A 14210-nucleotide genomic window follows, 5' to 3' on the forward strand; every position below is an offset into this window, starting at 1 on the left:
TGAAATTGATGAAGATAATTTATAAAGAATAAATGATTTACGTTTATATATTATCACCCAAAAAAAATTAAATTTTTTTATTAATATTACTCTGGAAATACTAATTAAATTTTTTTATTTAAAGAAAAGAATTTAAGATATAAGCTGATGAATAAGTTTTTATGATAAAATAGAAAGTAAAAAAAAAAAAAAAGAAAAAAAAAGAATTTTGTTAATTTAGGCTAAAAGGTGAGTTGGCGCTGCCGATTAATCGTGAACCACGGAGCGAAGTTGCACAGATTTGATCGTGGCTCTACTCTATCGCTGTGTGATTTTTTGGTTAAGGTTTTGGAATCCGAAAATGCCTTCTTCTTTGCTCTCTCACTCCTTCTTCTCTCTCTCAGATTCCGTTTAGCAATTTCTTTGCTTTTCAATTCTTCTTCTTCTTCTTCTCCTCTCCGTTCCCCTTTTCTGGGCATGTTTCTCCCACAGATTTAGCCTCTTCATCCTCTCTTTTTCGGCCCCTCAACCGGCGGCGATGCACCGGGACCGTCCTGCGTTTGGCGGCGTCGGCACCGGCGCCTCCAAGTTGGACGTCACTCCCATCGATCGGAAGCGCATCAATGAGGCTCTCGATAAGCAGCTCGACCGATCCTCGCCCTCGACTTCTCGTACCGTCATTAACGGCAAGGATAATAAGCCCTCTGCGCCTCAGTCGGTTTTAATGACGAAGCCGCCGTCTGATCAGAGAGACTCTCACTCTGCATCTCTCTCTAAGACCAACTGCTCTGGTGGTTCCACTTTTTCTCTTCGTTTTTTGTTTATTTTTCTCGATTTTTCTTGTCTGCGTTACCATCCGACTTGTTAGTTTCAGCTCTTTTTTCTCTCGTTTTTGGTGCTCCTTTGTTCAGGTTTTAATTGTGGTTTTTTTTTTTTTTTTTTTTTTAGCTTTTTGTGCAAGTTATGCATATCTCTAATTTGACCTACCTTCTTCTCGTGTTTCCTTTTGCGTGTCGATTTGGGAATTCAAGGATCCGATAGTGCCTCCCATGTTTAGATGATTTAGAGTTCGCTTTTAAGGTGTATTGTGTTAACTGGTCTCAGCATTTTCAGATATTTTGCATACTGAAGGATGGTTTTGTTCACGAACTTCAGCAAGGAATCATTGTTATTTGTTCTGATCCTCTTAAAGAGTGCCTTCCATTTTGTAAATTTTGTTTGGTTGAGAGGGATCTCTGTGCTGCAGTTTACATGGAGTATAATTAAGTGATAATATGTCCAAATTCAATATGCGTGCGCGTGCTTGTGTTTTGAAAATGAAAGATGAACAACAAACAATAATGTTAATTTTACATTCTTCATCTTGTAATATATTTCCCCACTGTTCTATTTTAATAAGGGGGGCGGGGGATCAATATGGAACTTTAAAATCATGGGTTTAAAAGAACTTCTTGAACTTTTTTGTTTCAAGCAGAGGATATTGTTTGGGGGTGGAACTTTAGATTGTTGTTCATTTGTAGAACACTAGCTTTATGAATTACTGTCAGCAGAGTCTAAATTACACTTGATACCACTGGCTTTTGTCCCCTTCTTTTGTCAAATAAAAAATAATCATGTCACTTAGGTTAATTTCAATGCCTGCCAATGGAATAAAACCTGAAATACTTGGTGGAATGATTAAATACTTGATTAGAATGAATGTTGTCCCTGCTAGTGAATTCTGATTTTGATTACTGACTGATGAGAGGATATATGATAGGCTTAATGTTTGTGGTTTTTTGTGACATAATTTCAAAATTGTTGATGTAGATGTTATTCAGGATTATTTGCGATCGAAGAACATACTCCAACTTGCTGTCTTCACCATTCTTCTCTATTATGAAATTAGAACAGATAACATATTGCTAATTACTCAATTGATAACGGGCATTATTGACTTGCAGATAAAAATTATTCAGAACTTATGCTTTTTTTGTCTGATTGTTTGGTTTTTAAGAGTTGGATAAAATTCTTTATAAATTAGTTACAATATGATTGTTTTATAGTTTGTTGATCTCTTGGACTTATAATCTTTTGTTTTAATTGCAGAGGAGTCTGAGACTGACAGTGAAGAGTCAGATGTCAGTGGATCTGATGGTGATGATATATCTTGGATTTCATGGTTTTGTAATCTGCGAGGAAATGAGTTCTTCTGTGAAGTGGATGATGACTATATACAAGATGACTTTAACCTTTGTGGGTTAAGCAGCCAAGTTCCATACTATGATTATGCTCTTGATTTTATTCTGGATGTTGAATCCTCTAATGGTAAGGTTAATGCATTTTATGGTATCCTGACATGTTCTGCCTTCATATCAAAGAAATCATTTATTGAGAAGATTTCCTTTAATAAATAAATAAATCTAAACTGGCTTTGTACGTGTGCTCTTCGATGTAGCTAATGCCATTGCAATAGTAATAGTATTTTTGTATAGATACTTTTGGCTGTTGTATATTTCAAGAAGACTAATAATTTTACAACAAGATTGCTCATGCTCAATAATGTAAGGGAAGCTATCAATAGGATATTGAAAGTCATGAAGGAATTGAAATAGCCATTCCTCCCATTTCTTTGGAGATAAACCCTTAGTTGTATGAATCTTTTCCCCCCTTAATATTCGTTAATTTTTTAGCACGCTTGCATGCACCTTGAGTAATCTTATTGCACAACCTTTTGATTCTACTTCTATATGTTGTCAAGAGAACAACTAGAACATTAAATTCTATTGATAGTTACCATGGTATCAACTTAGGCCAGTGGCTACCATGGTATGAACTAAGGCGGGTGGCCCCCATGGTTTCGGTCTTTTCAATTCCACTACATTTTTTTCATTGCCCCCAATAACCGATAGGTCAGCCCATGGTGATTTGTGCATACTTTCTATAATAACTATTATTCTGTCATTTGAGCTTATCGACAGTATCCACTTTCTAATTTCTCCTATAAAAATATCTTAGCTTCAATCTCCCATGTGATTGTTGGTAGTCAGAAATCAATTTGAATGGGTGAAATGTGCAGGTGATATGTTTACAGAGGAACAGAATGAACTAATTGAATCTGCAGCTGAAATGCTTTACGGTCTAATTCATGCAAGATACATATTGACAAGTAAAGGAATGGCTGCTATGGTGAGTATCTTCTTTTGAGTCTTCTTCTTATATATGCTTATGCTGCCAGAGGTCAGAATAACCCATTATGATTTTTGCAGCTTGACAAATTCAAGAATTATGACTTTGGGAGATGCCCTAGAGTTTACTGCTGTGGACAACCCTGTCTTCCTGTTGGTCAATCAGACATTCCTAGATCAGGCACCGTCAAGATATACTGTCCAAGGTGTGAGGATGTTTATTATCCTCGATCGAAGTATCAAGGTAGTATCCTTAATTTTTATGATCATATGTTACATGCATTTGTTAATTTACTTTTTTTTTTTTGTTTTCTAACAAGAAACAACTTTTCATCGATATTGAACTTCCAAAAGAGAAAAAAAAAAAAATACAAAAACAAGAAATTTGAGACAATTACAACCATATAAAGAATGACCATGAAAAGCTTTTAAAGAAAGAAGAGGTTTTCCAATAACTTTGCCTAAAAGAATTCAAGAGCTTGTGAACTTTAGCTGAAGCTACGAATAACCAACAATCAATGTATCTTTCAAGACCATTCACATGTCAGCCTAATGTAACATCCACATAAAATCTCCAAGCTTGTTTTTTCTTTTTTCTTTTTCATTCTTAAGCACTTCAAAAACTGCAAGCTTAACATCTTCTTCATTTCAGTAATGTAATTGGGATGTTAGATGGGAATTGTTAATTCATTATATCCAAAATGGCCTTCGCTGATAGCTGCTTCAGAAGCACCACTTGATTCACATTTTCCTAATTCGATTGGCAAACCTAGAAATGGATTTGAGAGCAAGACTAGCATGGGTAATAGGACATTGTTTACCCTTCTAAAATCTTCTTAAGAAAAACAACTCATTTAAGAGCTTTAAACTTAATTCTTCATCGAAACTGAAAAGTCTCATGCACATTAATGCTTTATAACCATCCTAGTCATAATGATTGTTTCTTTGAGTTTATTGAAAATCTTGATAGATGAGATATGCTCATTAGTACTTGGTCTAACGGGGAGTTAGTCTTGAAAGGTTGGTATAAAATTTTAAGTCATGTTCCTTTAGACTTGAATCACTTGATAAGTAATGGGAACATATTAGTATTTGAAAAGAAAATGTGACATGATTGAAAATGTAAATTAGAATCATATGGTGTTGCTCACATTTTTCTAGTGTCTATGGTATAAAAAATGACAATAAATTTATGCAAACTTAATTGAATAGCCTGAAGGACAACTGTGAGTTTGTGGTATCTCCTCTTGCTGGAGAATTTGATAGCCATCAACTTTTCCCAACGGTTGATCCATTTTGACCAATGGGAAATGGTAATTTGTGGATTAGACATGAAAAATTACAGTCTTCTCATGTTTGTTTCTATTTTAAACTCTTGATTTTCAGATTTTGTATACTGCATTTTAAGGCTACACAATATTTGTTTTCAATCACTGAATTGCATTTAAGACTATATATATTGTGAATGATAAGAATCTATTTTAGATGAACAGCAGTGTCTTCACGTGCTCAATTTTGGTTTACTTCATAAGTTTCTTTAACTCTATATAGACATTGATGGAGCTTATTTTGGAACTACATTTTCTCACCTCTTCCTGATGACATATGGTCACCATAAGCCACAAAAAGCGGTTCAGAGCTACGTTCCAAGAGTTTTCGGGTTCAAGATCCACAAGCCATGAAGCTGAAACTTAAAAGCATTCACTTGGGGTGAGTTCTATGCAGTCTTTATTTGCTGAAATTTCTCTGGGAAAGACATGCTTTTGAGAATTAGTTTAGCAGATGCTTCCTTTGAGAATTAATTAATAACGAAGAAGATTCCTCCCTTTATCCGCCTCGCAATGTTAGGATGAGGCATTCATCTACAACCCCTTGTGAATGGAGGTGCCAATTCTCATGATGGCTCGTATTTGGTGAGCTTCTTTTGAATTCACGCCTCCCCCTAAAAAAAAAAAAAAGAAAAAAAAAAAGGAAAAAATGAACTCTTTTTTAGGTTAAGTGTGGAGATTGCTGTCTTGTTTAATCTGTTTATTCATCTAACAGTTTCATTAATGACAATTCAAATATAGCTTGTCACCATGCCTGCCTTGCATGTCTTTATAGTCCCAAGGTTATTATTATTCCTTGCAAAGTAATGATGGGGTGACTGAATTAGTCATGTCGTTTTCATATTTGTTGAATGCTCTATTCTCAGTCTTTGCTTAGTTCTAAAGATTCCACTTCCTTGGAAAGTGCTGTGTTGTTCATATGAGATTTTTAGCATAGACCATTGATTATGCCCATTTCCATCCAAATTCTTCGATGTTCAATTGTGCTAGAAGATCATCATTTTATTGACTTCTTCAGGTCTATTTTGCTTAGAATTTTCACTCTAAAAAATGGTAACACAATGAAAACGAATGAACACTAGAGGAGTAGGAGAGTACGCTAGGATGCACAATTTGTCCATATCAAAGAAATGGGATAAGCACAACACCTTCCAATCTGTATCGAAATCACATTCTCAGCTTTAATTTCGACCCTTTCCCTACCTGAAGGATCAAAGTACAACCAATTCGGCATATCCCATGCACATACATTCTATATATATATATTATTAACTTTCAAACATTTGAATATAAAATGAACTTTAAAATGATATATTAAAAATTTTATAACTTTTAATGTTGTATTTCTTAATTTCTCAAGAACTTCCACTATTGTACATTTCATATATTTTAAATGTTTAAAAATTAACGAATCTATTAAAGAAAACCAATATTTAAGCTTACAATTTTGCACTTGATAGGTTGTTTAAATGCAAAATTGTAAGTTTAAGAATTTATCAAAACATTACAACTATTAGATACAAAATTAAATATTCTTTTTGACATTCTAAATTAAACACATATGAGTTTAAATGCCTATAGACTAAACCTATAACTTCAAAATCATAATCATGAATTTAAAAAAATAATTTTAATGTGGACAGTAACATTAGCTCTAGAAATCTGAAAAAAGTTACGTAAAGAAAAGCGAACAAGTCATTTGATCAAGCCACCAGATACGTTACTCGAGTAAAACTCAATTGACGATCAAAAGAATCTATTACAAGAAATTGGTCAATATAAGAAATAAAGAAAAGGATCAGTTTCAATTAACTTAAAATAACCAATTCCTACAACATGGATATGAAGATAAGTCTAGGGAGGGAACATTCTTTTTCCTTTTAGAAAAAAAAAAAAAAAAAGAAAAAGATCAAATACGCAGTGAAGATGGCTTAGCTTTCAGTTTGCTCTCTCAGCCTCCTAATAGTGCTCCTCACTGTCACAGCACTAGCAGTGCTGTCGAAGGTACCAAAAATAACATCAAAATCAAATACATTTAAACAACAAAAACTGAAAAGGAAAAAAAAAAAAAAGAACAAACAAGAACAAAAAGAAGTAAGATCCTTACTTAAGAGTGTAGGCCCCTCCGGCCTTCACTTTACCACAATCTTTGCAGCCCCAAATTCCAACTGCCTTCCTCTTAACTGCATACTGCAATGGGGAAGCATATAATTGGAACATGAAGACTAAGTGACTTGGAAATCAAAAACTTGGGCAAAAAAGGAGCACAACTACTTGCCTTTCCACAGAACTCACAAAAGTATTTGCTGTGCTGACTGACTTCCATCTTCTTAATCTGCTTTCTCAGACTGGCACCGTATCGGGTACCTGTCATCGGCCAATGTTAAGAGAAGAAGAAAATAGAAAACGAAAATCCTCCATGCAAAGAGGTGAGCCAGATATTATATACAACGAGGTCTGCAGTTGTAACAACTCAAACCCACCGCCAGCAGATAATGTCCGCTTTGGTTCGTTACGTATCGCCATCAAACTCACGATTTTAAAACACGTCTACTAGGGAGAAGTTTTTACACCCTTATAAGGAATGTTTCATTCCCTACTACAACCGATATGGGATCTCACAGCAGTTATAATCGTGATCACATGCAGAGATATATTCATAAATCAAGCAATAAGGTTTGTTGATGATATTGATGTATATTGTCCCACATTACACACAACATTTTAAGTGTTTTTTAAACCCAAGACACACTGGTGCGGGCTTATGCATAAAGTGCAAAAAAAGACACGGGCTTTATTTGGCAAAGCACACGATATATAAAAGAACATAAAATATAAAGATACATACATATATATACACACTAAGAAACATTCATGGTAAGAAATGGGATTTTAACACAAAAACATATAAAGATGAACACGTGAAGAAGAAGTAAGATAGATCGAAGGGAAATCAATTTTTTTCATTAAAAAATAAATAAATGCAGAAATTATTGAATTTAGGGATAAAATACAAAATATCATTATTACTTTTACAATAATAATCCTTAAGCTGCACTTACAGTTAAAAGGTTAAAAGAAATTAAAGAATCACTGGAGGCGTGAGCGCCTCTATTCTTCTTGGAAGGCATGTGCCTTGGCCACGCCTTCCGAGAGGCGAGGCGCTCCAGCAGGACCTTGTGCCCAGGAGCGCACCTCCCACAACTTTAAGAAAAACACTGAATCTAACTACGAAAACCATAAATTAACAGTGCCATTTTATACTTGATCAATTCCCAGATAAGGAAATTCTTTAAAAGGTTTGACGTCTAAATAAGAAAATTCTCTCTCTTTGATCTTACTAGTTACAGAAACTTATTACTAAATCTTTAAAGGTCGTCCATGACTTCTCTAAGATGAAAATCAGGTAAAAATACTGCATGGCTCAGACAGGATGCTAGGATAGTTTTCCTACGAATCAAGCAACTCATTGGAAATTCTTTGGATGAAACATAGAACCAAGGGCAGAATCAGAAGTAAGATAATTGAATACGATAATACAAAAACAAGCATTCTCAAAGAAAAATAGTTATGTACGCTCAAGCTAATAAATTATAAATTATAAATCATAAATCATAAATCGAAATTATTAAATATTTACCATATTTTCCAACAATGCCTGCCTTCTTGGTTCTCTTTGTCTGTGTAAAAAACAAAGACATCAGTTTAAAACTTTTCACTTCGAATGAAATATTCAATTCTCACAAAAGAAAGTTAAGCATTTCATTTTCAATACATAATTCGGATCTCGAAGTATCAAGAAATGCGTAAAGGTGTATATGAATAGCGTAACAAAGCACGAAGAAAAATCTAAAAAACAAAGCAAGCAGCACAGTTCCTACTGAAATCATGGCAGTTTCCATAGAACCATATCAACTACTCCCAAACTTTGGATTCAAGCTAATTGCATTGAAAAACTCTAAATTCCTTCATGGAGCATCATTCATGAAATCCATCGGATAGTCGTAACAATTAACATGCTAACAGATAATAACAACCCATTGGAGTTCAGCACGGTGGTGAAAGATAAAATCAAACCAAAATACGCATTCTCTTTTCGAAGGGAGAGAAATTACCATTTCTGCTCGGCCAACCACAATATCTCCGGGAGAATATTTGGTGAAAGTGGGAAGAACTTGAACCAGAGAGAAACCCTAGAATACAATTTTGTTCCTTTACAAGAATAAGAATCGAAAAGACCGGGTCCAATGGGTTTAAAAGCTAGTTAACTAATTATATTATTAATAAAATATTGAATTTCCTCAAACGTTCGTTGCAGTATAGTTGGTTAGGATACTTATTTTTCACCCGAAAGATTCGGGCTCAAACCCTGGCAGCGTTAAATAAAAATTTTGTTTCGATTTCAAAATTTTATATCTATCATTCAGGTGAGTTTTAGTTTTCAACCTCAGCAATTAATTGAGCATAATAGTATTAAAAAAAACATTCATACATGCGTATGCTCACTTGAAGAGCAAAACATTGTGTTCATATTAAAGTTACAAAACTTTCTCTAGAATTTTTCGGTGTGTGCTTGGGGTAGATGGCTTTAGATTTGATCCATTGAGTTCGAACTTTAACTCTGGTAATCTTGGGCTTAACCTTTTGGAGTCGGGATCCCGATTAATTTGTCATTAGATAGCTTTTCTTTAGATCATTTAAATTTGAGCTAAAATACCAATAAAATCTAATTTGATAAAGTCAAAATCAAATGATCGTAATAGAGACACGTGACACTATTTCTCTTAACTTTTTAAAAAAAAAAAAAAAAAAAAAACTTATCGTCAATATATGAACGAAACCGTCTATTCGCATCTCATAGATTATCTCTAAATTATTTAATATTACTTTTAAAAATTTATTAGTATTTTTTAAATATAGTAAGTGAGTTTTTGAATTTTTTAAATGACCCCAATTTCATTGTGGTAGCAGCTTTAAACTAAACTTGTATGTATATTGATGTTCTAACAAAAAGGGTTTCCAATATTTTGTAGCTTCTTTTGGGTTAGCTATCCAAATGAAACTATAGCTCCTATATACCTCTACATTTTGAGCAGTGTGAACAACCAATTTACACAATATTTGAATGCCTGCTTCAAAAGAATTAAGCACTCCAAAAAAGACATGTCAAAAAGTGGCATTTACCTCCATTAAATATGAAATGCACGTTACCGATTCCTTACCGCGGTACTGGTGCATCGTCGCAATGCCACAAAAATCTGCAATACAACACACGGACGACACATTTTCAGAACATCAATATACGAAGATTCAAGCTTCTAACCTCTTAGTTGAGAGTACATATTTTGTAATAGACATGTTTCTTTTACGGAATGTTTTTAACTAAATCTTCCACAACGGCGAGTTTTGAGTTTCTTCGCCAAATATGAACAAAAGGGCAGAAAGGGATCTAAGCATGTTTCATAAAAGTATCTAGTTTGACTTTGCTCAATGCTAGCTCCCAATAATAATAACTTACTCCAGGGAGGTTGAAAGAAAATGTTAGTAGGGACTCCAAGTCTTGAGGGCTTTACATTTCCTCTTGACAGACATCTTACCTCTGTCCGCAACACCTACGCCACTACATGTCGAAAATAACGGCCCGAGACAGTTTGGAGGAAATTTGTGTTGAACAACTCTTTTATAGGAAACACTCGCACTTCTATTAAAACCAATCAAAAAGATATCACAAGACACACCGTAGAATACAACTACTATTTCTTTTGCTTGGATTGCTTGCGTTGAAAAACTTAATAGGGTGGTGGAGTATTTATAGTAGAAGTTAGACAATTTATTCCTAAAATACCTAAATCCTTTTTCTAAAATATATAGAAAACCGGCTCATACAATTATGAAGATCTTTTAACAATTTTTGTTGGTGATTATCGGATGCTAAGCTAGCCGGTGGTTAATATTTGGCAGCCGAGACAGAAATCTTAGCTCCATGAACTTGGGAGATTGCCTTTTACATACCCAATAGTTAATGTCCTTGAAGCTAGCTTAAAACTAAAAACTAGTAACTACAATCATTTATTTCTTAAATCTAAACAGCTCAAATGTCAAAACTAATAAGTAAGCAAATTTCTAAAGAATCGAGACATACATACCAGTTCTCATTCATGCTGGACTCCTTTGACTGGTAAATCTTTTGGAATATATTCTTAAAGCCTTCCATGTTGGAGTACTGCTTCCAAAACTCTGTCACCCAGATCTGTGGATGATACTTTTACTTCATTGCAGCTCTTTTCAGGACAGAAAACCAACTCGGACAATCGATCTTTTTTCACTTGTCGGCTGTACTTCTCTTCTTCCCTTGTCCCAGAAGTAATGAGATGATAGACATAAACAACTCTTTTCTGCCCCAGTCTATATGCACGGCATATGGCTTGCCTTTCCACTGAGGGATTCCATACAACATCAAGTAAAACCACCCTTGAAGCACCAACAAGGTTTATACCTTCTGAGCAAGCCCTTGTAGATGCAAGCAATACTCGAACTTCACTCGTTGGGTCGTTAAATGTATTTATCAATGCCTGTCGTTTCTTTATCTCGCGTTTTCCATCCATATGAAACAACTCTACCCCTTGAGTCCATTTAAACCGAAACTTAAGATGGTCTTTTATGAAGGACAATGGTTCTATGTATTGGCTGAAAACCAAGACTTTTTCGTTCAAAGATTCACTTAGACGTATAATTTCGAGGAGAAGCTTTACTTTCACTCCTAGTTCAGGATTCAATCTAACCCTCTCTAACATAGCCTTGTCAACTCCACAATATTCTTTATCACACTTCAGTATCAGGGAAGGGTGTACGGAGATCAAGGACTCAGCATATTCCACTTCAAAAGAATTCTTCCTTGCTTGAATGCTCTCAAGAAAACTCTTCTGCAGCTCTGCGGGCTGTAATATAAGTATAGACTTCCTCATCCCTGGAAGTTTCTCTTGTAATATGTTGCCCCTGTATACATGCACGAATGGATTGATCATGGCTCTGATTTGTTTCAATTCAGCACTTTCCAGTAAGTCTTCAGAAGTTCTTCCAATGGAACTAATCAAAAGGTCCCATTTCCTTTTGAGACATTTTTTGAGCATCCACGCTTCTTATCTAGGCATTCATCTCCTCCAGAATTACTTATATGTCTTCAAAATTTGGCCTCACCAACCTTAGTGTATTGTAAAATTCAGTAAAATTATTCTGGAATGGAGTTCCAGAGAGGATGATGCGCCTTTCCGTTTTAATTTTAGACAAGGCCATCCAAATAAGACTATCGTCGTTGCATGGTATGTGGCCTTCATCAAAGATCACAAGATCCGGAATCTCGAGAAGAACCTTCCTTACTTTGTCACATTTAGAAATCTTTCGAACTCCGGCCAGTCTCTCGAACAATCTGTAACTAACTCCCAAGATGCTTTTCTCCTTTTTCCAGGAAAACAGTTTTACAAGCCGTACATTGTCCACACTTTGTCCTGATGGTGAAGCTTGAATCAAGAACTCGAGAGCTGAAATATTCTCCTCGAAAGAGACATCTCGCTTATTCAAGTTATGAAAGGGAATGCCAACCTTCCATTTCAAAAACTCCTCTTCCCAGGTAAGGAGCATGCTGCTAGGTGCAATGATCATAGGCCGGCATGTTGGATTTAATTCCATGTATGTCTGAAGGAAAACAATTGTTAGACGAGTTTTTCCTGTTCCAGGAGCATGTGATACAATGCATCCATTCCCATGGTTTAAGCTCTTTCTTTCTTTTAACTCATCAAGATCAATTCCTCCGGCTATATTTTTCCAAATGAATTCAAAGCCTTCAAGCTGATGTGGGTACATGCTGTTCTTTATACCGGGAATGATATCCCAGACTGTGCGTCCAACATGCGATCGTGAATCAGATCTGTCATGGGGGTCACAATCAAAATCTTGTGGAAGGTCATCAAATTTAACATGCTCAAATGAGCCAGATTCCCTCTTTTGTGACTTTCCATATGGATTTGTATCCTGGAAGAGAACAATATGCTTAACTACAGTAATGAGAAGCCAACAAGCACATACAAACGAGAGAGCAGTATATTATCTCACAACCATGAATGAACTTTTCTTAAAAAAAAAACTAAACAGATTAAGTAGGAACAAAAGATGTATCAATAGAAATGCAAATTATTTTTCTAATGTGATGAATGCAAGAAGTTTCAAACAAACACATCTATGATGTCATTTGACCAGGCAAAATCAGATACAACGCTTATCAACATCAAGAAATGAAAAATTGCTGATGCTTACTTCTCAGAAGAACTGCGTACATAATAAATAAACAGGGAGGTAGATAACTCACAAAAGAAGGTACAATATCTTTGATTTCCAATTTAACATATGAACAATATTTGCATCTAAATCCAATTTGTTCATCGAGTATGAGCTGATGATCACCGCGAAGACACAGATCCACTCGCTCAAGCGTTGAAGGAAAGGCATCTTTGTGTTCAACCTGCAAATCAATATGGATCACTAACTTCACAATCTTTAATTGATGCATGGTGGATAGATACAACCATTTGCAAAGACAATTGGAGAATGACAGTATTCGTATAAAAGCTCCAATCTTTCGCTGATTGGACAATACTTCCGGCTTCTACGCAGTAACTTCCATTACTCTTCCCATTTTCTGAACTAGAGGACTTCGAACTCGACTCCTCCGATCCTTCTAATTCATAATTCCTTTCGTGGGAGCCATCATACTCTTCACTTGATGGTGATGCTCCCCATCCAGTGGACTCACCTATAGTGTCATCAGAACAACTTGCAGGCTCAGTCGTGTTCGAGCAACCACAACTCTCGCAACGATTAGAGTTCAAGCAACTACTTCCCCCCATGCTTTTATTGGGAGATATCACTAATGCACCCTTTCCCTTGCCAGATGAAATCAAGCGACTACTACCATCTTCATTATCCAAATCAAGGCAAACAAAACTCCCATCCGTCAAAGAGGCAGTCCATTTCGAAATCGAACAGTTAGAATTTACAGAATCAAAACCCTCCTTCTCATTTATCAAAATCATCCCATCGTCTAGCTCGATTAAACCAACAATCCCCTTTTCAGTCCCCTTCGTGCTGAAGTCTTTCGCATTCTTCAGCCCCGAACTCTCAGAACCTACAAATGTGACCGATTCCCCAACTTCTATACCAAATGTAACAGAATCAATCTCCTCTACACTCGCCTTCTCACTATCAACGATCGAAATAACAGGCTCCACCTCCATTCTACGATTAACGCAAAAATTTTCAGAATCATTAACACTCTTACCTCTATCACCAAATCCTTCGCTGGAAACCAGACGTCGAACGTTGTCACTGGCGGAATACACCCTGTTCTTCTTCTTCTTCTTCTTCCTCTGCTCCAAATGCTCCTCTCCAGCCATTGCTCGCCTCGGCCTCGTTCTCTTCGACACCGGCAAACTGTAGCCCACCATCATCGAACGTCAAAAATAAACCCAAGAATCACACACAGAGTTAGACAGAAAATGAATGTGTATGGGGTGAAACAGGGCGCATGCGAGGGAAATTGCAAGAAAATCATTGGTAATGATCATCATTTTGGTTTGAAAACTTCATCATTGTGATTTTAAATTACATTTAAACTGTAACAACCTCTTTTTCAGGGACTCCAGCCACGTACCGTTATTGGCTAATCGTGAAGTAATAAATGCCT

At 35.7% G+C, this 14210-nt stretch overlaps 3 protein-coding genes across 4 annotated transcripts; 1 reads left to right on the forward strand and 2 right to left on the reverse strand.

The window, feature by feature from the left end:
• Nucleotides 1-231: 231 nt before the first annotated feature.
• On the forward strand, nucleotides 232-5225 carry LOC111471806 (casein kinase II subunit beta-1-like). 2 transcript variants are annotated; one of them, XM_023117477.1, is made up of 5 exons: nucleotides 232-770; nucleotides 2068-2286; nucleotides 3038-3147; nucleotides 3228-3393; nucleotides 4698-5225. In XM_023117477.1, exons 1-5 carry the CDS (start codon nucleotides 518-520, stop codon nucleotides 4826-4828), a joined length of 879 nt encoding a protein of 292 aa, XP_022973245.1. In that variant the 5' UTR covers nucleotides 232-517; the 3' UTR covers nucleotides 4829-5225. The 2 variants fall into 2 exon arrangements, with proteins under 2 accessions (XP_022973245.1, XP_022973246.1); XM_023117478.1 differs by having other exon boundaries at nucleotides 233-770; nucleotides 3228-3390; nucleotides 4698-4984.
• Nucleotides 5226-6190: 965 nt separating this feature from the next.
• Nucleotides 6191-8716, reverse strand: LOC111471808 (60S ribosomal protein L37a). The gene is made up of 5 exons (XM_023117480.1): nucleotides 8590-8716; nucleotides 8115-8154; nucleotides 6753-6841; nucleotides 6582-6664; nucleotides 6191-6469 (listed from the first exon to the last, which is right to left on the reverse strand). The coding sequence occupies exons 1-5, from the start codon at nucleotides 8590-8592 to the stop codon at nucleotides 6406-6408; spliced, it is 279 nt and encodes a 92-aa protein (XP_022973248.1). The 5' UTR covers nucleotides 8593-8716; the 3' UTR covers nucleotides 6191-6405.
• A 736-nt stretch (nucleotides 8717-9452) lies between these two features.
• Nucleotides 9453-13970, reverse strand: LOC111471807 (SNF2 domain-containing protein CLASSY 3-like). Its single transcript, XM_023117479.1, has 4 exons — nucleotides 13806-13970; nucleotides 12837-12989; nucleotides 10621-12502; nucleotides 9453-9732 (listed from the first exon to the last, which is right to left on the reverse strand). The coding sequence occupies exon 3, from the start codon at nucleotides 12332-12334 to the stop codon at nucleotides 11645-11647; it is 690 nt and encodes a 229-aa protein (XP_022973247.1). The 5' UTR covers nucleotides 12335-12502; nucleotides 12837-12989; nucleotides 13806-13970; the 3' UTR covers nucleotides 9453-9732; nucleotides 10621-11644.
• Between the last annotated feature and the right edge of the window lie 240 nt (nucleotides 13971-14210).

The sequence above is a fragment of the Cucurbita maxima genome, unplaced genomic scaffold (genome assembly GCF_002738345.1).
Source record: "Cucurbita maxima cultivar Rimu unplaced genomic scaffold, Cmax_1.0 Cma_Scf00058, whole genome shotgun sequence".
Lineage (NCBI taxonomy): Eukaryota > Viridiplantae > Streptophyta > Magnoliopsida > Cucurbitales > Cucurbitaceae > Cucurbita > Cucurbita maxima.